This window comes from Natrix helvetica (genome assembly GCF_964273705.1).
Source record: "Natrix helvetica genome assembly, chromosome: 2".
NCBI classification, from domain to species: Eukaryota; Metazoa; Chordata; class Lepidosauria; order Squamata; family Natricidae; genus Natrix; species Natrix helvetica.
The window spans coordinates 121865275-121892867 of record NC_138552.1 but is presented as its reverse complement, the minus strand read 5'-3'; the positions used below and the strand labels follow the sequence as shown (position 1 = coordinate 121892867).

The 27593-nt window shown below is 40.1% G+C and overlaps 1 protein-coding gene across 1 annotated transcript; it reads right to left on the bottom strand.

Annotated features, from left to right (window-relative positions):
* Positions 1–1091: 1091 nt before the first annotated feature.
* Positions 1092–26595, bottom strand: SLX9 (SLX9 ribosome biogenesis factor). The gene is made up of 6 exons (XM_081941942.1): positions 26417–26595; positions 20863–20971; positions 11530–11595; positions 5058–5211; positions 4323–4388; positions 1092–2999 (listed from the first exon to the last, which is right to left on the bottom strand). The coding sequence occupies exons 1-6, from the start codon at positions 26528–26530 to the stop codon at positions 2873–2875; spliced, it is 636 nt and encodes a 211-aa protein (XP_081798068.1). The 5' UTR covers positions 26531–26595; the 3' UTR covers positions 1092–2872.
* Between the last annotated feature and the right edge of the window lie 998 nt (positions 26596–27593).

The window sequence follows — 27593 nt, the reverse complement described above, 5'->3', positions numbered from 1 at the left end:
GCAGTACTCTACAAATTTTTGCATCAAGAATTAATAGGAAGAGTTCTTCAGCTGGGCAGACGTGGGGGGTGTGGGCTCCTCAGAGCCTCACATGAACCCTGTCTGACAAACCAGCTCCAAGATCCTTTTGGATCAGAACCCCCACTGGAGGTGGAAGCAAAGAAGGGCAGCGTCTCATCTGACCCAGAGGGAGGCAACTGGTCCCTCGCAGGTCGGAGATTTGGCTTATGAATTGGAATCGAGGCGGTAGTCTGCAATATGGATGATAAGATGCTGACTTTATGTCAAAGCAAATGTACAGGAGAGTACGGAAGAGATGACAGACTAGTAAGAAAGAATTTGTCCTGATACATAAAACCATAGAATTCAAAGAGGGTGTATTTTCTTTTTCACATGACTGTATTTAATGGTCATGGCAATTTGTTTAAACCATCATAGCAAAAGACTGTAAAATTGGGTGAGACTCATTTAACAACCGCCTCATTTAGCAATGGAAGTTCCAGTCCCAACTGAGGTCATAGGTCAAGGCTGCCTGTACATAAAAATAGAATGGTAACTGCACTTAATGTTTCCTGTGGCCAAAACATAAAGGCCTCAACTTTTAGATGGAGGATTAAAACCAGAAGAAAACACCATTTAATTTATACAATTATGAATAAATTAAGAAATGTGTGAACATTTTGTGGTCACTATAGTATAAGAAATGGGGAACCTAGCATTTTTATGGCAAAGGCTGGTTTGAAAACATTTGCATAATGTGGAGTTACATAGAGAGAGTTATCAGATGATGAGGCATTATCCAAATTTTCTGTCTAATGAAAGGTGATAGAACAAGCTGTTTACCTGAAGAAATCTATAATGCTGATGGAAAGAGGAATCTTTTAGAAGTCCCACTTGATCATCTTAGGATACAGTATAACATATTACATCTTCTAAGGGCAAGCTAACTCTTCTGCTATGGGCAATGCTTTGAGAGATTTCTGAATGCTCTTCAGGGCCAAGAGCAAGAGACTTCTCTTCATTTTTTTTGGAAAGCAAATAAAAAAATAATAATGTTGCATCACAAGCAAAAATACACACCAGTCACTAAGTACAGTACCCAGATGTTGATTATGGGTGCTTTGTCAGACATAGACAGTCACCACTCGCAAAGTACCCAAATGTAGGTCACTTGACAGCAGGACGCTTTGACAGTCATAAATGCCCACTGCTTTTTTTTTCAGAGTGTCCAACCTTGGCAACTTTAAGACTTGTGGATTCCAACTCCCCCAATTCCCCAGCCACATCCACTCATTACTCTCGGGATCCTATTAATAAATTTTATGCCCACTTATTACTGTTGGGTGACTTTTCTACATCATAACACAGCTATTTTATGCCAAGGAACAGGATCTGACCAACAGGTTTAAGAGCTGAAAAGATCTTAGTCTTTTATTATTTAGCTTATAGCTTCTTCAAGTCTTAGTTTTGTAGCTTTTTACATAGATCAGACATTATTTTAGATAAGATTTAAGCATTTCTATATGTTATAGTAGGGCTCTGTAGCCTGTTAGGATCTGGGCTGTAGTGCTGGAGATGAGAAGTAGGCTGGCAAACGAGCAAAATTTGTATTTGCAGCTGCTCCCCACCACTAGCATCACTGCCTCAGCTCCACCTCAGATAATCAGGCTTTAGATTCTCATAGGAGCATGAACTCTACTGTAAATTGTGTATGCAAGGGATCTAGCTTACACATTCCTTCTCCCCCACCACCCCGGTTCGTGGAAAAACTACCTTCCACGAAACCAGTCCCTGGAGCCAAAAAGGTTGGGGACCACTGTTGAATTTCATAGATCTTATAAACTGTTTATAAGTAATGTCCATTTTCAGCTACAGTAGATAATTTCATGTCTGTTATGCCAGGGGTACCTAACCCCTGGGCTGTAGCCCGGTACTGGGCCACAGCCCATTGGGAACTGGGTTGCAGAAGCTGCAAATTTGTGCAAACGTGCACGTGCGCAAAACCATCCTCTCGCCCCCCCCCCCCCCCTCAGCAGCTACTACTGGTTCATGGAGCTGGAAAGATTGGGGACAACTGCATTATATAGGACAAATACTGATGTCTGTGTGCAAATACACACACACACACACACAAACACACACATATAAACTAACTTGAATGTAGAAATCTAATATGTACGGTCTTTAAGTGTGTCATCACATTTCAAATTTTAAAGAAGTGATTTTGACTATTTTCAGAGCAAAGCACTAGGTATTTTATTAATCACAACAATGTTGCATTTACCAAAACAATTCTCTAAAGCAGTGGTTCTCAACTGGTGGGTCAGGACCCCTTTGGGGGTCAAACGACTCTTTCACAGGGGTCGCCTAAGACCATTGGAAAACACATATTTTCGATGGTCTTAGGAACCAAGACACCGATTTTATGGTTGGGGGGTCACAACATGAGGAACTGTATTAAAGGGTCGCGGCATTGGAAAGGTTGAGAACCACTGCTCTAAAGGCAGCTATTTAACTGCTCACAAAAAGAAACAAACAAAAAGGTTTACATTACTCAGAAATAGAAAGTTGGTGATTTATACATTACATTACAGAAGCTATAGAGGGGGAAATAAAAAGACCTGAACTATAATTAGGATAAATTTGGGAAATTAGAACAGTCTTACATCTACAGAGTTCCACAAGTCTCCAACAAAACAATCCAGAGTTGTAACTAGTACTCATAGTGCACAAAATGATGTTGATCACCTTATTTCTGTGCTCAGCAAACAAAGTTACTGGGTCCGGTTTCTGAAGGTTACATTAAGCTACCTGCATAGATAAAGCCATGATGGAGTCAATTGCTGGAGTTTTCAAACATCCCCTTCATGTATTAAAGTGGTTCTTCCTCGTTCTCCTGTTTTAGTCTTTTGGAAAGATGCTGACTAATGATTGACAGAGGGTTGGCTTTGAACAAAGGGTTCGATACTGTCTTGCGAAACTGTGCCATTTCCTCTTCCCTGAGGGAAGAAAAGGGAGAAATGTATCAATTAATTTGCTGGCATTACATTGGGGGATGGGGGGAGATGACTGAAGTGCAAGGGATGCAAAAATCTCCTAACAAAGGATACACAGTATTTTAGTAAAGCAAAATATTTCACTACAATATATTAATGTATTCAGATATGACTAACTTGACATAACCAAATGAATAGCATATGTACACTGAATACTGTAATTCATAAGAAGAGAGCTCTAAGAATTACATTTTAAATAAATTCTATTACCAATGCTCTCAATATATATTCTTATAATAAAATTAAAGTCACACTAATAAGGCACAGCTGAGTTCATCCACTCTTCCTGTCTGTAAAAAAAATGTTATATTAATGTACTTTTACAAAATAGTTCCCATTGGTGTCTTCTTGACAGAAATTGTTTCCACTAAATTAGAGAACCTGATTTTGTGAATCTCTTCCATAGCCATATCATTCCATTTTCCCAGAAACAAGATGCTTTTGAGAGTTATAAAGCCCTCCGAAACAAATGGGATGCGATGTAGAGGGCAGAAATGTGTACGGCATACCTTCCATTAATTGCTACTGATTTTTTAGGAGCAGAAGCTCTTTTTCCTATGGCAACTTTTGCCTTTTGCTTTCCAGATATATTGAATAAAGCCCAACCAGAATATGTTCAAATCCTATGTTGGCTGGAGATTATGGGAGTTAAAATCGAAAGTACTTGGAGGGCACAAGATTGGGGAAGACCATTCTAAGGGCAAAACATCACCTAGACTATCCCAATTTGTTTCCAATTTGGCTACTGGAATTACAGTCATATGTCGTGGTAGTCATTACACAGGTCGACACCTGATTGTGTCCAGTTTTACTACCTTTTTTTGTGATGGTTGTTAAGTGAACACTGCAGTCACTAGAAGAACCTGTTTCCTTCAAGGGAATTTTTTGTTAGAAACCAGAATTAAATTGTAGGAACCATTACATGCACACTAAATGCCAAGTAAAGGAACATCACTAGTCAACATGTATTATTATTAATGCACTGCTCAATGAGACACTGTCAGTGGGCTACATGATGGTTTGATGCAACAAATTCCTAGAGAATGTGAGATGGTACAAGTACTACCAGTTTTGAATTTATTTTTACAGCTATTTTGCTATTGCCTTGCTACTGGTTAAGAATGGAATCTATACCATGTCATCACACTGGCAATATCTGGGTGCAGCTACTTTTCCCACAGCAGAACCACAGAATTTCTCTGCAATTGTAACATAGTAGATTTTGGTGTCATTGCTCAAGAGACTTCTTTCCCTATCAATACTTACAAGACTTTGCGTTTCTGGGCTGATTTCATCTGGTTGAAATTTGTCAACACTTTCTTCTTGTTCTGCCTAAGAAAACAAAAATAATGGTTAATGCACTCTGCCCATAGTTTTGTTTTCTAAAAAGTATCCATCACTTTTGAACAATTTTGTACTACTTTGAATTCCAAATAAATAGCATTATTGTGACAGGAAGGACCATGTTACTTCCAACTTTGAAAATAACCTGGAAACCACATTTTTCTCATTCTACCATTCTTTACGCATCTAGTGATCAACTGAGTAGTTGTTAAATTACACAACAGAAAAAATTACATTTGAGAATTTACTTTAAGACAAATTAACAAGTTTATTGAAAAATGATCTGTAGATATACATTCCTGGAATAAAAACCTTAAAGCTTCACATTTTCAATTATTTACAAATATTTATCTTAACCTTCAATATTTAGGATAGTCCTGATTTTAGTTAAAACATGCCTTTAAGAGTTTGCCCTTCTCTTTTGAAGCAAGTATGTGTACCTTCGCACCCTTTCAGTGAACAAAGGATCGGAAAATTTTGAAAGCACATCCTTAGTAGGAGCTAACAAATAAGTGTATTCGTAATCTTGAGTGAGAGGTTTTTTTTACTTTATGTGAACCTAAGCAAAGCCTAAGACCGTGAAGCTTTCTTATATACAGCCACAGGTTGCTTAAATGAGGAATCAGAACCATCTATTACAGTACTCAAAGCACTTACTTATTATGCTGTTTGCAGAACTTGCTTACTGTCACCAGATCTGAAAGCTCAGGCAGAGCATTCATCAATGGATACATATCTCCAACAACTGGGGTTGCTTTCCGCTTTGCCTCCGCTTTGTGCTGCTGCTTTGCCAACTTAATGCTCTCAATTTCTATTTAAGGGAGAAACATCTATTACTTTAAAATTCTGTTAAACTAATTTTTACATTGTGTACTACTGCCTGAATAGGAAGTCATGTAGTATAAATGCAATGGTTAAAATGATTTTATTAGTGAACGTATAGTGTTTTGTCAAAATGTCAATTTTAAAATGCAAAGCTCCAAAAATAAGAACATGCGATTTAGTCAGCAGTAAGATTAATGGAACAATTAATCTTACTATCAGGTGCTATCAGTGAATAATCCAAAGAATAAATAAATGAATCATACGAGAGGAGTAAAGTATGTTGGATATGTTCACTGCTTGTTAAAAAATAAAAATAATAATAATAAAAATAATATAGATGGGATACATATAAATAAATAAAAAGAATGAATAAATACATGCACTAGGTTTTATGGCTTGGGAAAGGAATAGTTTTTGAAGATGAAAGTTCACATTTTATATTCTTCTTCTCTCTAAACTAGGAACACTCTAAACTTAGGAACACTTTCTTGTCATATGTTACCAATGGATTAATGTCCTTAGATGAGCCTCTGCTCCAAGTATGCCAACTTTCAGAGAAACCTGACAAACATAAAGAATTCACCATTTTCAACAGGGCATCTACATTACATGTTGTCCTTGGGTTATCATGTCAATGAGGATCAAAATTTCCACTGCTAAGCAATGTGGTTGTGAAGTGCAAAGTAACATGACTGCATTGCTTAGTGTTTGCAATCCGAGCAGTTCTGGTTGCTGTTTTAACCCCAGGACTGTGCAGGTCATAAAGTGAGCACCTCACATGACCATGAGGGCCCAGACAAACAAGCTGGTTGGGGAAGTGCTACGAATGGGAGAGTGCTAGAGTTAGGACAGGCAGTACAGAGTGTGAGTGTGTGGGTGCTGCGGACAAGTACTATGGAGCACTGGGGGGGGAGGGGCAGTTGCTATGAAGCATGGGCAGGTACCATAGGAGAGCATGCCACACGCACTACAGAGCCTGTGTTGCCACGCAAAAAAGTGGTGCGGGCAACTTGCAGGAGCACTTGCAATCTTCTGCCAGTTTCCCTATGGACTTTGCTTCTGGAAGGCCAGAAGGAAGGGTTATAAATGATGATCATGTGATCTTGGGATACTGCAACCATCATAATTGCAAGCTGGTTGCTAAGCACCCAAGTTGTGATGAAACTGCAATGGCAAATTTGAGGGTCGGTCACAAATCTCCATTGTTCAGCACTGTGTAACTTTTAACAATCACTAAACAAAGGATCATAACCCAAGGACTACCTGTAAGAATTTACTACCTTGAACAGCTCACCATATTTATTTTAGTTTTTCACAAATCTTTCAGTTCTGTCAGAACTTTTCTTTAAATAGGCTTTGAGATCAAAGTTTATGCCAATGGGTTTATTTCAACATTGATGCTACTGCTTAGATTTTTTTTTTAAATCAAACAAAAAAATTAAATACTTGAATTATAATAGTCTGGTACATAATAGGTATTCTGCAATCTCTCTTGCCCTTAGTTTTTAGGGCAAAGCTATTGCAAGTAAATGAAACCACGTCCTTCCTGAACAAAGGAAAAGAGTACACAGTCAGAAGCACTCCTTCCCTAGTACTGAAAATTGACCTATGATACATTCAATAATTAATCGTTTATTGCCCTTTTAAGGTGTTAAGAAACAGGAATCTAAAGCACTGATTTTATTACTACTCTTTTAGCTTTGTTCTGACCTAATGATCCTTTAAAGGTTTCTGGTAATTCAGTAAGAATGAAAGACAGAAGAAAAGGGCAAAAAAGAAATATTTATTCATTCAGGGCTACAGCAATGGAATGGCTGCATTTTTAGCCTGAACAATACAAGCTCAATAGCTTCAAAGTGCTAAAACAATCAGTCACTTTTACTGCAATGTATTCAAAGACCTGGTATAATTTTAAAAATTTCTATTAATGTAATGTTCAAAATTAGACGGAAAAGTAAATATCTTGAGCTGGAATATTAGTTCAATCTGATTGTCTTTTTCTTAGCTGAAGACCTACCCAACATTACCATGGATTCTCTGTATGAACTATTGAGTTGCAAGCATTCTGTTAATTCAGTTAGTACTGGTACATTACTACTTCCCTGTTATTTTATTCCTTCATCCTTGAGTTATGTTGTTTTGACATCTCAATGTACAACCTTCATTTGACCTGTCATAGTTGCTTTTTATAGATGCTTATGAAAAATATGGATTGTATATATATATTTCCTTGGAAGCACTTTCTTGGCTAATTGTCAGTATTTTCAGCTCTGCAACACTTCTTTTTTTGGTCCGTAGTTATGAAGTTGTGTTGCTTCAAAGCTTCCCAAAAATGCCACTTACTTAAAACTTGCACATACCTAATTGTGAATTCTTTTCCCATGAAATCATTTTAGGAGCTAAGCCACAGAGTACATTTTTAGTGGTCAAAATTTGAATTTTTTCTTTCTTTTTCTTAATTTAACATGATTTATTTGTGATTGGACTGGAATACATGAAACTGCTATTATTCCATTAGAATGAACTTTAATTCTCCAGTTGTCAAAAAGAGTAGTACAAAAACAGAATGTCTCTTCCCCCCCCCACCCCCCAAAAAACAAGCAGAAAGCAAATCAACTGATGAAAATATATTTGCTTTGATAGTTACAGAATTACATTTGCTAATCAAGTAATTAAATATCCTAATTAGTTTACTACATTGATGTGTAAGGAAGTAATATCAAGTGTTTCGTAGGCATACAGTGGGGCAAAAAAGTATTTAGTCAGCCACCAATTGTGCAAGTTCTCCCACTTAAAAAGATGAGAGAGGCCTGTAATTGGCATCATAGGTAGACCTCAACTATGAGAGACAAAATGTAAAAAAAAAAACCCAAACAATCATATTGGCTGATTTGGAAAGAATTTATTTGCAAATTATGGTGGAAAATAAGTACTTGGTCACCTACAAACAAGCAAGATTTCTGGCTCTCACAGACCTGTACCTTCTTCTTTAAGAGGCTCCTCTGTCCTGCACTCATTACCTGTATCAACGGCAACTGTTTGAAATTGTTATCAGTATAAAAGATACCTGTCCACAACCTCAAACAGTCACACTCCAAACTCCACTATGGTGAAGACCAAAGAGCTGTCGAAGGACACCAGAAACAAAATTGTAGACCTGCACCAGGCTGGGAAGACTGAATCTGCAATAGGCAAGCAGCTTGGTGTGAACAAATCAACTGTGGGAGCAGTAATTAGAAAATGGAACACATAAAAGACCACTGATAATCTCCCTTGATCTGGGGCTCCATGCAAGATCTCACCCCGTGGGGTCAAAATGATCACAAGAACGGTGAGCAAAAATCCCAGGACCACACGGGGGGACCTAGTGAATGACCTGCAAAAAGCTGGGACCAACGTAACAAAGGCTACCATCAGTAACACACTACGCCGCCAGGGACTCAGATCCTGCAGTGCCAGACATGTCCCCCTGCTTAAGCCAGTACATGTCCGGGCCCATCTGAAGTTTGCTAGAGAGCATTTGGATGATCCAGAAGAGGATTGGGAGAATGTCATATGGTCAGATGAAACCAAATACAACTGTTTGGTAGAAACACAACTCGTCATGTTTGGAGGAGAGAGAATGCTGAGTTGCATCCAAAGAACACCATACCTACTGTGAAGCATGGGGGTGGCAACATCATGCTTTGGGGCTGTTTCTCTGCAAAGGGACCAGGATGACTGATCCATGTGCAGGACAGAATGAATGGGGCCATGTATCGTGAGATTTTGGGTGCAAACCTCCTTCCATCAGCAAGGGCATTGAAGATGAAATGTGGCTGGGTCTTTCAACATGACAATGGTCCCAAACATACCATCCGGGCAATGAAGGAATGGCTTCGTAAGAAGCATTTCAAGGTCCTGGAGAGGCCTAGCCAGTCTCCAGATCTCAACCCCATAGAAAACCTTTGGAGGGAGTTGAAAGTCCGTGTTGCCCAGTGACAGCCCCAAAACATCACTGCTCTAAAGGAGATCTGCATGGAGGAATGGGCCAACATACCAGCAACAGTGTGTGCCAACCTTGTGAAGACTTACAGGAAACGTTTGACCTCCGTCATTGCCAACAAAGGATATATAACACAGTATTGAGAGGAATTTTTGATATTGACCAAATACTTATTTTCCACCATAATTTGCAAATAAATTCTTTTCAAATCAGCCAATGTGATTGTTTGGGGTTTTTTTTTACATTTTGTCTCTCATAGTTGATGTCTACCTACGATGCCAATTACAGGCCTCTCTCATCTTTTTAAGTGGGAGAACTTGCACAATTGGTGGCTGACTAAATACTTTTTTGCCCCACTGTATAATTGTAACTGATTATTGCTGAAGTAAAAGAAATGCAACATTACATCAATTTCCTAATTATTTCAGCTACAGGAGATAATAAAATTTTATTTTCACATACATATTTCTTTCTTATGCATCACCAAGTCAGTCTTTAAACTACCCACCCACCCCCGGCAAGTGCCTGGACAAATCCCTGCAGTTCTCCTGGCAAGGTTTTTGGCAGCTTCCTAGGGCTGAGAAAATGATTGGCTCAAAGTCACCCAGTTGGCTTCGTGTCTAAGGCGAGAATTCATGATCTCACAACTGCTAGTCTACTATATTATCTTAACCATTACATCAATCTGGTTCTCTTCTGTCCATTGTACCTTTATCAATAAAAGATCACCCTGTGACAGTTCAATTGAACTCAAATCAATTACTTGGTTACACTTTTTGTAATTTTCCTATCTTATACTTCCCCTTCCCTTCAGTAGTTCAGCTATTTCCCAAAGAATAGTTAGTACAAGGATAATACTTTTTGTCAGACTTTCCATTTTAATTTCCCCCCTAGCTAACAAATTGTAGGGAAATCTCTGCCCTCTAAAAACAGTTCAGCTGTTATTATTAAGTCTCATTATTTTTCTTCTCCAAACATTCTCTCTCATTGAAGTTCAAATCATAGGTATGCTAATGACCTTCTAAGATTGAAGTGTGAATTTGGTTCTATAATATGTACTATGTTATTCATTTTATCATTATTATTCATTTTATTGTCCAGAGATGAAACCTCAGTGAGTTAACTATATTTTTTTATCTTGGTATGAAACATTTCACTGAGGGCTATTTGTTTGCAAAATCTATATAGCGCAATCAGTATTTGGTTATTAAAATGTCCTCACAGGAAACCATTTTAGTTGTTAACTGGCCTTCCACTTATGAAGAGACTTTAGATGTCTATGTTCCTTTGTTAATTCCACTTCCTTTGTGCTGAATCATGAAATCCCATATTTCTTGTCACAAGTGGCTCATTATTTTCGTTCTTTTTCACTTCTACCCCATTTGCTTTACGGTGGCCAAAGACCATTTGTCTTTCTCTTTTTTAGGACTATCTAAAATGTATGATGAAGTGCAGTGTGTGAAGGTGAGGAAATGAAATAACTGACAATGTGGATTCAAAGAGATCTTAGATCTGACTGAAAAGCAATCAAATGCGTATTATAATCCTAACTAAGCAATACAACTAATACCAAAATATTAAACATTAAGTCAGCATTGTCTTCAATTTTTTTTCTGGGAACAGAAGTATTCAACACACACAAAACCACACCCTTATCAATTAAAATTGAGACGGCTCCTTGGAAACAGGCAGAAGAAGCACCAACGTCACCCCCTGTTTTCTCCGTGTATTGAAATTATATTTCTCCTCTAGTGAGGAATCATCCAGCTTCTCTATAGCCCCAGAGAATTTTAACCATCAAATACAATACAGAACATCCGGGCCAGGGGTTCTATACTCCCGCTAGATTTACCTGCCTGTCCCAGTCGGAACCCTAACCTTCCTAACAGTCACAATATGGCTCTCACATTATTATTTCTTATGTAATTTTTAAGCAAGATCTTAGATTTGGTGGCAAAAATCTTAGAAATTATAGAATTATAATTTATAGAATTATAGAAGGGGGATTATTTCTGTATGGTTTATTTCTGTAATTAAAAGGCATTACATGACAATTTACAATATAGTATTTAGCATTTGTATTTAATATGCACATATCTAAGCACAGAACGATTTATATGTATTTAAGAAAATTGGATAAATTTTGAAATAATTTGAGCCATCAGAATTATACATTTCATTCCATATACACACACACTGGGCCTTTGTTAGAAATATGTTCAGACAGATTTTTGTTCATATTTCCAGAAGCATATTCTTGTTTGGCATACTGTACCTAACAATCCAGTTATCTGTGAAAATCATTAAACAAATACTAACTTTGCAGCCATCTCTCCTTACGCATCTTCATTTTTTCTTTCTTAGACATTACTTTTTCATCTTCATCTGAAACACAAGAGAAATAATAATGTTTCTTTGCATCAATGAACAATATATTCTCTATATGCACTTCAATTTTAAATCTGGACATTACATAAATAACATGATTGGGGTGCTAGTCCATAAGCACTGGGCTATAAATGATATCCCCCTTCCAATATGTACTTCATTAAGGGGATATGAATGGCTACCTCAAACTGAACTTGGATGTTTTAAGAAAGAGAGCACACAACTTTGTAGGATTTTGTGTTATTTATATTCAGAAGCAAACTGCAATATTCTTAATAAACCTCTAATTTGCATCCTTTTGCTTGCTCAGGTATCAAAACAGAAAGCTTGCAAAATGGATTTCAAACCTTGGTAAATCATTCTTGTCCTTTCCTGATATTATTTTTAGCATTGCTATCATCTGCTGCATGAAGAGGACACTGACAACCACCAAAGCTTGCTCTTTTTTTCAGTCAATATTTGTGAAATAGCATTTTCATTAGCAACTTATTGGATTTCCAAACTGTGTGCTTCTTCCAGTTGAATGCTTCAGCATATATTCTGATTTTGCATGGACAGATATGTGTGAAGGGCAAGGTCATCCAACTTTAATATAAATTCAAAGCATAAAATGAAAGCCATAGCTTGTTTCAACTACATTATAGTCCAGGGGTGTCAAAATCAATTTCATTGAGGGCCACATCAGCATTATGATTGCCCTCAAAGGGTCAGTTGCATGTAAGACTATGATGACTGGGTGGTCACAGCTGGGTTGCTGGGACTAGATGGGCATAGTTGGGTAGGCATGGCTGGCTCGATGCAGCTCATTGGGTGCGGCTGACTGAGTCAGGATGGAACAAGTCACCCCGGCTAACTCAACATGGGGACAATTTGGTGCCCCACAAGCTCCTCACTTACCCAAAGTGCTGGCAGCCATGTGCATGCATGTGCACACGCACACGCACGCGCACGCACACACACCATTCTACGTTTGGGTATTTTTATCCACAGAGGAAGGAGAGAGCCTTCTCCACAAGCCCAGGCATGATTGATAATTTCAAGCTCAGATGTGGATAAAAGTCTCCAAACTTGAAATGGTGTGTGCATGCATATGCACAGCAGGCCAAAGGAGACCTTCTTCTCCCAATCCCAGACCCCCTCCCAACAAAGCAGGAGGCAGAGGACAACGCTGCTGCATGTGAAAGTGTAGTGGTGAAAGCTTGTTGCAGGAAGCAGTTTCCTCTGAGTGCACTTCTGCCTTGAACAGATCTCTGGGGAGAAAGAGGAGGGGGCAGGAGAGCAATGCTCCCTGGTCCTTTATGAGGGAGCTGGTCCTTCTCGAAAGGGAATCCCCATTTCCAATCGTGTGGTAAGGATGCTGGTTTGTTGGGACAGCCTTCCCTCCTCTTCTCCAGAGATCTGTTAAGGCAGAAGGTGAACAGAAGAAACTGCTTCCTGCAAACTTTTCCCTCTGCACTTCCACATGCAGCAGCGTAGTCCTCCACTTCCTGTGGGGGGTGGGGAGGCAAGGCTGGGGGGGTGGGTTCAGAGGTCTTCAGTGGAGATAGGCGAGACCAGGGTGAGTGCCAAAGCGTCATCCACCAGAGGAGCCTCACTGTCCCTCTCAGGCCACGCAGGACTGCCAGATGGCAACACAGGCTGCCTGGAGACCTGGGCAGTGGAGGGCAAGTGCCCAGCCCTGCCCAGCCCTGGAATTCCCACACCACCAGAATCTCACAGCCAAGTCCAGCTTCCCCGAGGAGGCACCTAGCCGCGCTTACATCCTCCTTCAGACTTCTGCTGTTATGCTTGCTCTCCTTGGCCAGGTTTCTCATGGTGGTGCAGGACAGCAAATAGCATGGGTCAGAGGGAATGCACTAGGTCATCCTTTTTTTAAAGAATTTTTTTTATTGTTTTAATTAAACAAAAACACAAAAAACATTCTTCATTACATCTTGTAGAAAGCATGTCGATTGGTTACAAATAAATTTCGTGCATTAGTATACATCCTCCATATTTTTAATTTACATTTTAAAATCGAAAATCTTTATGTATTTTGCTATCAATGTACCATCATTCTCATTTAGCTATAATTATTTAAACATGCTTTTATCTAGAATCATTTGTATTTAAAGACACAACCACCTACTGGCATTCATTAGCTATTCCTATAAACCTCCAATAATTACCCTTTTATAGCATATTCCCTTTTTTTTCCAACTCACTATTTAAGGCTTATATCTAATTGCTTTTACCAATGCCAAGACATATAAAAATCATTAAACATTATCCATTAACATTTCCTCCCCTCCGACCCAAGAAAAATTACATATTTATAATAAAATCTAAACAAAAATATATTAATGAAATTGATAAATCTTTTCCCCAGGTCCCAATTTACAGTTTATATCCAAATTATTTTTACTAATTGAGATTATTATTTCATTATTATTATCATAATGAGTTATTAATTAACAAATAAACATTTTAAAGAAAACATTCTAAAAGTGTCTAAGAAATCCTACTTATCCTACTACCAAAGATTAACTAAGTTTTGAGTTATCAACCTTCATCATCAGCCTGCGTCTTTCCAGAAACAAAATAGTCTTATCTCTTTAGCCAGTTGTTGCGTCAATTCTCTTATAAACTTCTTTATAAAGTTTTTAAAACTTCTCTCCGCACTTTTTTGCTTGAAAGATCTCTCATATAGTCTTGTTGCCCTTGAACTGGTATTAAAATTAACATGTCTTTGATTATCAGATGTCTTTCTAAAGCTGTTTCTCTTCTTAATTCCATCATCAAATCCATATCTTGACAGGAGGGGTAGAGCTCCAGATCATCAAGTATATAATAATAATAATCAGATTCACTTTTCCATGTTCCCTCCTTTCCACTTTCACTTATAGGTGCTCCATTATTAGGTTCATCTGTTATCTTGTCTTTATTTTCTATGTCTTCACTCTCTTCTTTAATTTTTAAGCTCCAGTCCCTTCATCTTTTATTGAGCCAGACAATAATCTATCCAACTTCTTATCAAACCTCTCAAATCCTTCCAATATCTTTAAAATTCCATCCAAAAAATCCTGGTAACTTAGGGTTTCTTCATCTGCATATAAATGCATATTTCTCAGAAGAAAAGAAAAAGTTTAAAATCCACTGCCACTCTCACCTTCAATGCCTCTTTTATGTATAAAAATATTTTTGTTTTGAATTTGCTTAAACATAAGATCCTTTTAATTTTTTCAAAAAAGTGAGGGTTCTATCTTTTCTTTTCTTTCCTTTCCCTTGTCCAAAATATTCCACAAAGACACCTGCAAGAAAACAGTCCGTGTCCTTGAGTCGCTATCAGTCTCTACAGACAAGCTGCAAACCCTCTAGTTACAATGTCAACAGACTTAGAGAAAATAGAACAAAGGATACTTTGTTTCAAGAAAAGAAAAAAAACCAAGTTCTGGCTTCCGAATGGCAAATTCAACTTTCTCTTATCGTATCAAACTTAAGGAAAACAAAAATCTCTAATTTAATAAACAGTAAGAGGAAGGATTATTAAAGTAAAAAAAAAGTTTTAAATCAACCAAAAAATAAAGGTAGCACAGAGTAGGAGAAAAAATCAATTCATTCACTTAAGAGGAGAAACGGGAAGCATTCCAATCACTTCAATCCACAAAACACTGTTACATAGAAGAGGGGGGGGAGAAAAAAAAACTTTCTAAGGCAGTCCAATAAAGATAAATTTCGCCGCTTTATTCTTTTGCTTAAAGGACTAATTTATCTTTTAAAAAAATTCTTTGGGCAATCATTCTCAAAGAAAGAAATCTCACCAGCTGGACTCACTTTCACTGCCTTCTTTCCGGAGCTGTCTCTGACTTTGTCAGCCTAGGGGCTGTCTGTTTACCGCCGGCTTGGAGAACTTCCCTTGGGTCGATCAGGGACTTTGCGCTGTCCCTGAGACCAGCAAGGATTTGTCTCCCTGTCACCATCTCTCCAGGACAGTTTAGGTCCATATGGACCATGCAGCTGGTAAAAGAACCAACAGTGGTCTCGGATTATCGAGACCGCACATTGTGTCGTCGCGATGTCTGTCTCGAGTATCCACTAGGTCATTCTTTAGTTCCATTCAAATATTGATGATTAACACTTGGGAACCACGGGAATATAAATATAAGAATAATATAAGAATAAGAAACATAGGATAAGGTACATGAGGGGCTATCACAAAAAGGTGGGGGATCAATTTATTCTCCAGAGCACCTGAGAGTAGGTCAAGAAACAATGGTTTGAAGCTCGTTAAAGAAAGATCCAACCTGGAACTAATGAGAAACTTCCTGACAGTGAGAAAAATTAATCAGTGAGAACAGCTTGCCTCCTGCAATTGGGGGTGCAGCATTTCAGGATGTTTTCAAGAAAAATTGGACAACAAATTGGAACCTCAATGGGTATATCAGTCCATATTAAGGGCAATGTTCACTTTGGCAATTTATTTCTAGTCACTTTGCAATTCTTTGTTCCTTAGTTGTCAGGCAAAGGGAACTGAGTTCTGTCATCTGATACTCAGCAATCATAACATCATAATTTGATTGAATTTATGGCTAAGCTGGTATGGGATTTGGTTTTGATTTTCATCCTGGATAAGTGAGATAATTTGCTTTTCTCAGTGAAGATCTGTCCTGCTCAGGAGACTTTGCCAGTATCTATAATATCTCTTGCATGGCTCTTAGTGTCATTGAGGACCTTATGTCCTGCCATAAAACCAGGTGGCATTCCATGGTGGGATGGCATAGTTATATTAGTTAAGCCAACAATGTTTACTTGTAGAAAGGAAATATTGACACTTTCTATTACTGCACTAGTATTAGAGAATGTAGTGTATTATTGTACTGTTGTACAGTGTATATTTTAATTTTAAAAAATTGAGCCTGTAAAGCATTTTCCAAAGATCTCAGTAGTCTAGAGAACTGAAATCACAATTTTATACTATAATGATTATAATGCCATGCCACTATAATGACTCCATGTAGCTTTCATTTAATCCAGAAGTTTAAACCCAAGACCCACAGGATGGATCCAGCCCGTGATGTGGTAAAGAGGCCAGTCCACATCCCATCCCATCCCGGTGAGTATGCATGCATGCAGGAGGCGATGGGCACACGCTTTAGCCCAGCCCCCACCACCCCAGCAGGCACATGTGCACATAGGAGGAGTTGGGCACACACTGGGATGGGGTGGGGTGGGCCCGTATGTGTGTCTGCCTCCTTCTATGCGCACACGTGCCAGTGCGTGAGTTGGTGGGTGTGGCCTGCAGCAGGGACTATGCATCTGGCTATCCAAGAAGCAGTCATGATGGTGGCAGCAGGAACGTGATGCGGACCACCGGATGCACCTACTCCATCCCATGTGGCTGGGACTGGGCAGCGGGTGGGGTGGCTGCTGCCTACTCCGTCCTGTCTTTTTTGGTTTGCAGTTGGAGAGCAGGTCGCCACTGGTCAACTCTTTAGCTCTCTCGGTCTTGTCCTTGACCCACACGTGGAGCGTGTTCCTCTTGTGCACCTGACACACCTCAGCATTGCTGTGGGATGCCGCTACCACTGAGGCAGCCAGCAGCTCATAGAGATCCATTAGGCTGCTGCCATCACTGCCCGGAGCACCAGGTCCATCCAGCACGAAGGAGGAGAAAAGGCCAGGTAGAAAGCCCAAGTAGAGGTAGTAAAACCAACCCAGGCCCAACAGGCAAAAGGTGCACCCTTTTGTTCCCCAATGCATCTTGGCCACACCACAGGCTGCTGCTGCAGATTGGCAGACCCACCAAGCCCAAAGGAGGTAAAGCGGCCAGGTAGAAAGGCCATGAGGAGGGAAAGCCAGATCCTCATCAGTGCCATGGCTGCCCAGGCCAGCGAGGATCGCGTGCCTCCCCTGTCTCTGCTGGACCTGGGTGGTCATGGCGCCGATGGGGATGTGGCTTTCCCCACTCGCATTGGATGCCTTTTGTCTGCTGAGCCTGGGTGTGCTCTAACACCTTTACTCGGCCTTTCTAGCTGGCTGCTTCAGCTCCTTCAAGCAGTGGTGGGTCTGCCGAACAGCAGTGGCAAGTTTGCTGAGTGGCGGCAGCAGCAGCCTGCAGTGCATTTTGTGCGCAACATTCCATACGCAGGCCAAGAGAAAGACCTGCAAGGGGGCTGAGGAGAAGATGACCAGTGGCGACCTGGTCTCCAGCAGCAAGCCAAAACAGACATTGGGACAAAGTAAGTGTGTCCAGCAGTTTGCATTAGGTACCTTCTCCCCGCCTCCACCTGATGCCACTGTTATGCATGCTGCTGGGACAGCAAGCCTGGTGGAGCAGGCTATGGAGTTGCAGTGTGCGCCAACTGACGGGCTGGAAAACACTTACCCCCACCCACAAAGGGCAATGAGCGAGTGATGGCTGACGGTTTCCAACACCAGCCACTCCACCCCTTGCATCACCTTATTTCACTTCCTGTGGGATAAGCCTTCTGCTCACCACCCCACCCACCGGAGACTCCTGGATTCCCTTCCCAACACTGCCCAGCCCACATGAGTGACTCGTGATGTCAAGCTGGCCACGGCCCTTGGGCCATGCCCCCTGAGGACACCTCAGTGCTGATGTGGCCTGCAATGCAATCGAGTTTGACAATCCTGATCTAATCAATTTAAGTTTTACAATTAATAAGTGAGCATGTGGAGACAGGAAGAATAGAATACTCTCCACCCGCCCACCCCACTGCCCACAAAGTTGTCTTCTCCTGCTGAATAGCATTCTTTCCTAACCTGGGCACATCAGCTCAGGGAGTTCTAGCTGTGGTTGTGTAATCCATAGAATTATGGGGGGAACCAAAACTGGGGAATCCACCTTAACATTGGACAATGCAAAAGGTATTGAAACATTAGTAGGAGAGTATTAGCCTTTCAAAACTGGCAGAATGATTTAGAAAATGTTGGGAGATGTTCAGAATATTGGGAAAATTTGGCGAATCTTGAGAGGAGATGGGCTTTTGGAATGGAGCAAGCAGAACAAGAGGAAATATCTAGAGAAGTAGTGTTCAAACTCTTTTCAATTTTTTTTTTCCTGTGCTATATAATTCATTGCCTGTTCCTTTCTTGCATTTTTCCATCTGTCCTTTGTTGTCACATGGTCATATTTGTTCATATCTAGTTCACACTGATAGTGTTGATAGTATGAGAACTAACTTTTACAAGCAGGAAGGAAAGGAAGGAGAATTTCCACTGCAAGAACAAAAGTCTGCTTCCATAATATTGGCAGTAGCTTGAAAATTCATTTTACAAATATTTTTTCTTCTAGAAAGGCCTGGAAAACATTTTTCTATCAGTTATTAAATAGGCAAATGAAAATCATGCTTATCCTTTTGAAAAAAATTATTAGAATCAACAAGGACATTAAGGGATGTTTAGTTCTCCAGAATCTTAATCAGTCAAAATGTAAGAAAAGCAAAGAATGAAGAAGCAAAGAAACTTTTTTTAAAAAAAAATTGGCTGCATCTGGATGTTACAGCCTCTATTGCTTTAAACTCAGACCTAATGATATCTATACACAATGTTATGTTCGAAGACCCGACTGTTTCATTTCCAAAAATGTAAGCCTCATGAAAACAATTTATTTTGCAATCTAGTTACCACAGAAACTGCAAAATATTAGTATTGAATATAACAAATGTTTGATTCAAACGGTAGGAGTTTGAAAACGTGATTTTAGAGGGTAGATTTGAGATTCTTGAAATAGCAACTTCTAGCTCATAAAAATTCTACAAGATAAGAGCTAACTGTGTTGTAAAAATGTACCATATTTTTCAGAGTATATGACGCACCTTTTTCCCTCAAAAGAGAGGCTGAAAATCTGGGTACACTGAATACAGCATTTTTTGCCTCCAGAAACCCTACCCCCTTCACCAAAATGGCCCTGCATAGCCTTATGGAGGCTTCCAGGGAGCTCTTGGGGGCTGGGGAGGGCAGAAAAGAGCAAACAATGGGCTGCTTTTTGCTCGTTCCCCCCCCCGCCCCCAGGAGTACTCTAAAAGCCTCCTATTCATGCCCTTTTTTTGAAAAAAAAATGGGCCATTTTTGCAAAAAAACAGTCTGTTTTGGGGAGGTTTGCAAAGTGCAAAAGCTTTTTTTTAAAAAATTGCCTCTTCAAAACCTTGGTGCGTCTTATACTCCGAAAAATACGGTAAATAAAATGACTGGAAAGTAATAGATTGGAGGATGCAAATTTGCCAACAATTAAGACGTCCATATGACAGTTAATTAGTTAAATAATATTACAGAATAATACTGTATTGGATTATCAGTATTATAAGATCAGTTGTCCAAAAACTTTGTCTTGAACTAAAAGCAGACAAGTACTTATAAGTAAACTTTTTTTGAGGGGGTGGGGGATATATCATTGTAGGCAAGAATGACATGCCCAGCTTCTAGCTGCTCATATTTAAACATCAAGAGGTAAAAATCTGCTTTTTTAAAGATATAGAGCATTCTTGAACCAATTTCTACATATTATGAAAATTTCTAGCAAGGGACAAGAAGCACCACAAGATACTTACTTAGTGTGTGCATGTCTGTATGCATGTGTATCTGTGTGTATATTTGTAGATAGACAGGTAAACTGAGGAACAGTATAACAAATAACAGTAACTAGGACATTTCTCAAAAATTAAATAATTTTACAACAGTTATTTTTGCAAGTTGTTGTTTAGGAAAAGATTAGCCTAATTATTACAGTAAAAATACAGGACATTAAACAAATCAGCAGTAAGTTTTTGCACTGCAGAGTTTTCCATTCTCTTTTGAGCAATTTTGACATAAATGCACTTCATACATAGTCAGGGAGAGAGGGGTATTATGAGCAAAAAACCACAAAGATAGACTTTGAGAACTGCAGAGTGTTCCCAACTTGAGTAAAATCTGTATTTTTGGGAGCAAGCACTGATTAAAGTTAGGGAGATGAACTGGATCCAGTTCACATGCCCTGACAACCAGGATCACATCACAGACAAATCTTACTGGGGAGAATTCCAGTCCCCTGAGATCATCTATTTCTCATAAAGTAGGAAGCAGCCAAAGAATCATTGTTATCATTTTAAGCATGAAGAAAAGTATGCATTCAGTTCAATATGAAACTATTTCCACTTCTATCGCTTGATCCAATTTATCAATTTAAAATCAAATCAAATTACAGTCATTATAGAAGACAAATTTTATCCATTTTTACATTCTTATTCATTGCAACAGCCATGTGTAAAGACACTCAATTCTTACCTTTTATGACTGAAACAGGATTCTTTGAATCAGTGTCCAACTTCTTCAGTAGAATTTTTGGAGCAATATTCACTCCAGAAAAAATGTTTGATGTCAGAACTCCCTTGCCCTAACAAGAACAAAAATAAAGATGGGCTATAACCAATGTTTAATCATTGTTTCCATTTTGATATACAGAATTGGAGCAATAACTTCATTTCTTCTTTTAAAGGGGGCATGTTGACTGTAATCCAATCTATAGCATGCAAACACTGCTAGTGTTTTTGCAGAACATATACTTCAAACCACTTCATGTAATCACCACCCTGTTCTTCAAGCTGATTATTTAGAATATTTAGCTTATTAACTTACAGTATGTTTCCCTGAAAATAAGACCCAACAAAAAAATAAGCCCTAGCGAGGATTCCACTTCTGGTTTCTGCGGACGACGGACATGTTGTCCGCCGCTCGCCGTCCTGGTGGGCTCCCCCTGACTCGGGGGGGGGGGCACAGGGTGCCTTGTAGGGGCGTCCTGCCGAAGGGGCGGCTTGCTGGAGCCCCCTGGAGCGGCGGCGGCCGCAGGGGGGCTGCCAGCTTTGCCCTAGGCACCGGGAGGCATTTGGGGGGTGCGCATGCCACGCGCGCCTTCGTCCTGAGGAGATAGGAAGAAAACGTTCTACGTGAAGGCAACAGCTGAAATGCGGTGAGGGGGGAGTTGCCCCAAGGTCTTTTTCTTGTTTTCTTGAATAACTAAGTAAATAAGGATTAGCAGTTTTTCTAAGACTCTTTGATCTTGGTAAAGTGTTAAGATTGGAGAGGAGTTTTTTCTCCCCCCCCCCCTCGGCTTTACACGATCTCACTCTCGGAGGAGAGAGAGAGAATTGGAAAAAAAACCTTTTGATATTCACTTCTTTCAAGCAATGGGATAATGACTCCTTTGAACAATTGCGAAAGAAAGAAAATGAGCTGACCTTATAAACTATGAATGGAAACTTTTTGAATGGTTGCTCTCCGATCCCTTGAGAGGGCTGAGCCAAAATGGCCTTTCTTCCCCCTTTTTTTCTGTCATTACAAATGAACTGTCGTTTTTGAAAAATCTTCTGGGTTGGAACTACTAAACCCCAGTGAACCCTAGAGGCATCTTTTTGTACAATCTTCCTTGGATTGGGAAAAATTGATTTCAACTGGCGGGGAGCTGTATTGAAAGACTAATATCCCACACTGGACTTTACCCGCCTGCGGATCTCGCCTGACGGTGCGCTCCTATAGATGCCATCTTCCCTGTCTAGACTTATAACTTTCTCTGAGTTTCGCAATGCCTGCTAAGAAGGCCCCCCTTCCTAAACCAGCCTCGGCTCCATCTTCTTCTGTCTCAAGTCCTGTTCCCCAACAAACACAACTATCTTCCTTTTTACAATCTAAAGCTTCCGAGGGGGAACAGCAGTCTCAAGAAATGTTTCATCAAATGTTCCAGACACTCTTAAAGGGACAGGACGAAATTAAAAAGCAGTTGGCGGACTTAAAGGAACAACTCAGAGAGAATCAACAACAGACTTTACAAAATAGTCAGAAAATAAACGCCTTGGAGGAGGGTGCTGTGGGGGTGGGAGAAGAGGTGAAGGCACTACAAAAAAATGCTGGAATTGAGAACTACATGGAAAAAATGGAATTTGAAAGGATGTCTTTCTTTCTTAGATTTCAAAATATACCTGAAATGGAGGGTGAAGACTTAAGGGAGACTATGATAAGAATGCTAGCAGATTATATTAAAAGAGATAAACAACAGCTAGGGTGGGATATTGATCTGATATATAGAATTAACTCAGCATATGCTAGAACACACAATGTTCCAAGGGAAGTTCATGTTAAATTTTTTAGAAAGACTACAAGAGATGAGATTCTAGGGGCTCAAAGGGGGGAACCTTTAAGATATAAGGATAAAGAAATAACCATTTTGAAACAGATACCAAAAAGAATAAGAGATAAGAGGAAGAAATTCTTCTTTTTAACTAAAACATCGTATGAAAAAAATATCTGGTTCAGATGGCTAGTTCCAGAAGGCTTGTTGATTTTCTGGGAGGGTGGTAGAGTGAGAATTAATACAGTGGTGGAGGCAGAAGCCTTCATGGAAAAACACAAGAACCTTCTAGACGAAACAAGAGACAGTGCACAAGATACGAAGGGGGGAGGAGCCATGGCTCAGCCAACAGACAGGGGAGAGGAGGCAGCAATGAGACTTAGGTCACAGAAATGAATTAAAAGTACATTGCAATTGTTAATATAATGAAATGGTTAGAAGTGATATAAAGTATGATTGAAGAGGTTAAAGAATTTGAAGTAAACCTAAACTGCTAATATGTATGTAATAATGATATTTTGATATATATAAAATAAGAGAGAGATGTAAGATCCCGGGGAAGCACCACCTTCCGTATGATGTAGCTGTCAAAAATTTTCTCCACACTTATGTACCCTTTTCCCCAAAATATTTGTAAAAACCAATAAATTAAAAAAAAAGCCCTAGCATGATTTTAGGATACTCCTAATAGAAGCCCTACCCCCCCCCAAATAAGCCCCCGTTAAGATTGTCAGCCCTGGGAGGGCGTGGCCAGCACAGGAAGCGGCAAGTATATGGGGGCTGACAATCCGTGCAGCACAGGTGAGTCCGAGCAATGTGACCACCGGTCCAGCCCTCCAAGCAGCAGGTGGAGGCAGAGGCACAGGGGGTAGGCACACAATGCGGCTGAGCTGGTGGACACACAGGGTCAAGCCTACAGGAGCTACAGCGTGGCACCACCCCTGCCCCTGGGTGGCTTCCCAGTTTTGACAATGAAAGAGAACTGCTCCGGGGAGAAGCAAGGAGATTGTGTACATCAGTCTGTTGCCTGTGTTGAAAGGCAGAGATTCCCTTTCTGGAGGGAGAGAGAGACGAAGGGGGAAAGAAATGGGGAAGGGGCAAATCTAGCCTGTAAAATTAAGTCACATCTGTAGTGTTTCCCATGGCTAAGCTGGCAACTCAGCACACGAGCAGGAAACCTCACAGTGGAGTTGCCCAACAATGCCTTTCCTCTTTGCTTGCCCTCAGCTGCAACGTGGAAGGTGCCCATGTCTGTGGGCCAGTTCCTGTGCCTCCCTGTGCCTCTGCTTCTGCATGCTGCCGGTGCCCCTGCCACAAGGCAGGTAGTGAAGTGAGGGTGGCACCATGCCCCCTGATCGCTCAGCCCCCTCCTCCAGCTTAGCCATACACGCCTCCCATGGCTCTGTCCCACCATGTCTTTGCTTGCCCATGGCCACGATGGGGGAAGCGACTGTGCAGTGTGTCTGGCTGGCCAGATCACATGCCTCCCCCCACTGCCTCTCCTGCTGCTTGGAGGGCCAGGCTAGCAGTCGCAGCACCGGACTTATTCTGAGTCCATCCATCAAAAGTTATGGAACAGGTTTTAATACCTCTATAAGAACATTAGTTTGTTTGTTGGGGGTACTTTTTCTTTTCTTTCCTCAAAATGTCATTTTAATCATATTGAGATATATGAGGCTGCTGTTTTTGCCATTCTATTCAAGAATGCAAGAATTAAACATTACTGTTGTTATAATAAAAATGCAGCTTAAATGAAAATCAACTTAATTTCTTTTCTTTTTTAGATATAGGAATTACTTTTAAAAATCAGCCTTTCTCAGACTGTCAACCACAGTGATCAAAATTACAAACTGAAAATTGGTTGAATATAAAAGATAGAATCAGAAGGCTGGTAGGGAGCTCAGAGGTCTTCTAGTCCAATCCTGTTCAAGGCAGGAGATTTCATACTATCTTGGTCAAATGGTTGTCCAGTCTGTTTTTGAAAATCTCTCAGTGATGAAACTGTAGGAGGCAAGCTATTTTATTGATTACCGTAAGTGTTCTAACTTTCAGAAAATTTCACCTTTCACAATAAGATAAGCAATATCTTAAGCATATTATGTGCATAGATAATTCCCAAACTGCAGTTCCAGTTATGGAACAGGTTTTAATATTTTTAAGGATACTTGTTTGTTTTCTGGATATACTTTCCAGCATACACTTGTGAAGTTTCCTGTACTAAATAAATGCTACATCAAGAAAAGGCTGCTTTGTTTTGCACTCTTCTGAAAGGATCCAGCTCTATGTCTCATATCGCCACCTGGTGGAGAATCCCTATACGATACCTTTTGTCTCCAGTATTAGCAAATAGGAGTCATGATCTTGACAAATGGTTAACCAAATAAAGTTTCCATTGACAATGGGATGGAAATAAAAAAAATGTTTTGCTTAAGCTTGGGCATATAGGAAAAACTGCAACTCATCTGAAACGTGTTGCAATGTACAGTAGCTGCCTTTATGGGACATACGATGCAATGATGATTAACAATGGTGCTATATTGTATTTAACTGAAGCTGTCTCCATTATAACCTGATTGTACATTGGTGATTAAAGCAAAGTTTCAATACGAACCAAGTCCTTAACTTTAAAAAAAAAACTCCTTAAAAAGTCAGATTAGACAGAGTTTGGTGTGCACCAAGGTAGGTATCTCATATTCTCATATTAAGATGCCACATTGCCAATGTGTTTTAATTAAACCAGGATTCTCCAAAGTAATCAATATGAACACCAAAGTATCAATGAGGTTATCCAAGGGGTCGATAAATGTCTGGGAGTCAAGAGGTCAATAAATGATGGAAGATTAATTGGAGCCAATCTTTGGGAGGGGGGGGTGTCTCTGTAGAGCTCCATGGCAGTTCCTAGTTCTTAAAGTGAGGTGACTGGTGTGAAAATAGTGTTACCTAGTGAGAATGGCTTTAAGTTGTCTCCATCAGTTCTATCAGTAACATATTGCTACTGGCCTGTTTTATGTATTTGTTATTCTTAGTATCAGTTAGTAGTATTTATGAATTTATGTTCATATAATATTTGGGTGTCAATGAATAATCTGAAATTCCATGAACAAATCACTGAGCTTGAGTCTTAAACCATGATGAAACTTTCACAAAAGAGCCAGCGAATTGCAAATAGGGAACACAGGTTAAAAGATATGCCCACTAATGAGAGGATGTGTTGCCACTTTAGAAAGTATGATACGTAAACGATCGAAATTAACAGGAGGGAAGGGGTGGTAATGAAACATTAGGTAAAAATGAGTAATTTCCCTCTTCAGACCTCCCTTTCAACTATGAACCATCCTGAAATTCTAGAAAATAAGGACTGACAACGCAAATCGCATGCCAAGTGTCTCAGCGGCAGTTAGCTTCCTCCGATAAATAGGCCTTAGTCCTCAAGAGAATTAAGATGCAAAGCACAGAAACGCTTCCCTAGTGTAAAAGTATCTGGGCAAGCTTTAGTTCTTATTGATGCTCCTTTCATGGAAGACGTACTATACATCTCTCTTAGAAAGTAACCAGGGGGACGAACAAAACTTCAAGCCCGCCAATCTCACTACCCATGCGCTTTGTACAGGAGGGGGGGGGGGGCAATTAAGAAGCATCGTCCCCCAAGAAGCACGTGTCTCTTGCGCTCTTGTCTTCCTCTTTTCATCGCTTCCTCCTCGCACCAACGCCACCCACCTTTCCGGTGTTAGCGCTGAAGGTCAGCACCTCCTCGAGCCCACTCTGCTGCGGCTGTGTCGGCTTCGGCGCGGGCTGGTGGAGCCTCCTCCGCCTTAATATTTTCCCCACCATCGCGAGCCAAGAAGGACCAGCAGGCGAGGGTGAAGGAGCTGGGGGGGTGGGGGAGAGCGCTCGCTAGCAATTTTCCCCGGAAGTGCACCGGGTGTGCTGTAAAGTCCGCCGCCCCTTTTTTACGGCCACGAGGGAGCGCTGCCGTCTCCTTTACGAGTTCGCCGGGCGGGTTTCGTATTTTGAAGGGCAGTGGAGTGTTGAAATAAGAGCTTTGGACACAGTTATTCAAGAGATGCATGTGTGCAAAGGGTGTGTCTGTCTATGTGAAACGTCTCTGTCTTTGGCCGATGCAGAACAATAAAACGAACAGACTAAAGCTTTCCCTGAGACATAGTGATGATTCACTAAGAATCACTAAACAGATAATTCTGTTCCTTTTTCTTTTATCGGAATGCAGGCGCGCGGGGTGTGCATGGAGGGAGGGGTAAATTTAAAGTTGGAACTCAAATCATTTTAAAAGTAAAATCGATGCCAATGAAATAGGTGGATTAAAATAATAATTAGGAACTATAACTATCGATATTTTATTTACCCCAAAACACCCCAAAGCCGTCCAAGATAAGTTAATAGCTTTGAATACTTTCTAGCTTGCCAAACAGACCAAAAGGCCTGAGGCTTTCATAAAATGAACGAAAGTTTCCATGTTCCACTATAAAGTCTAGTCCAAATGTCTAATTTCTAATTAGTTATGAATAATAAAATATGTTGATATGATAAACTCCAAACTTCTAACAGGAACTGCTTTTTGGACAAGAATCTATACAATATTTCCAAATATGACCAGAACCTCACTTCCTAACCATTCATGCTAACTAAACTTGTTGTTCATATAACAGTAGAAAGGACACTAAGATCTTTATCCTTTAGATCTCCCTAGAAGTTTCAGGCATATAAATGTTTAAATTAACTTATTGGGACAGCCCAGAGAAACTTTTACTGCAGGAACAAATCTGCACATCATCAATAAGACTGCATTCTTCATTTTAAAGGCCATCTCAAAGAGGACAGAATCTCTATAGCAGATTGAAGGGATGATGATTTACTGTGAATTTCGATTGTTTCT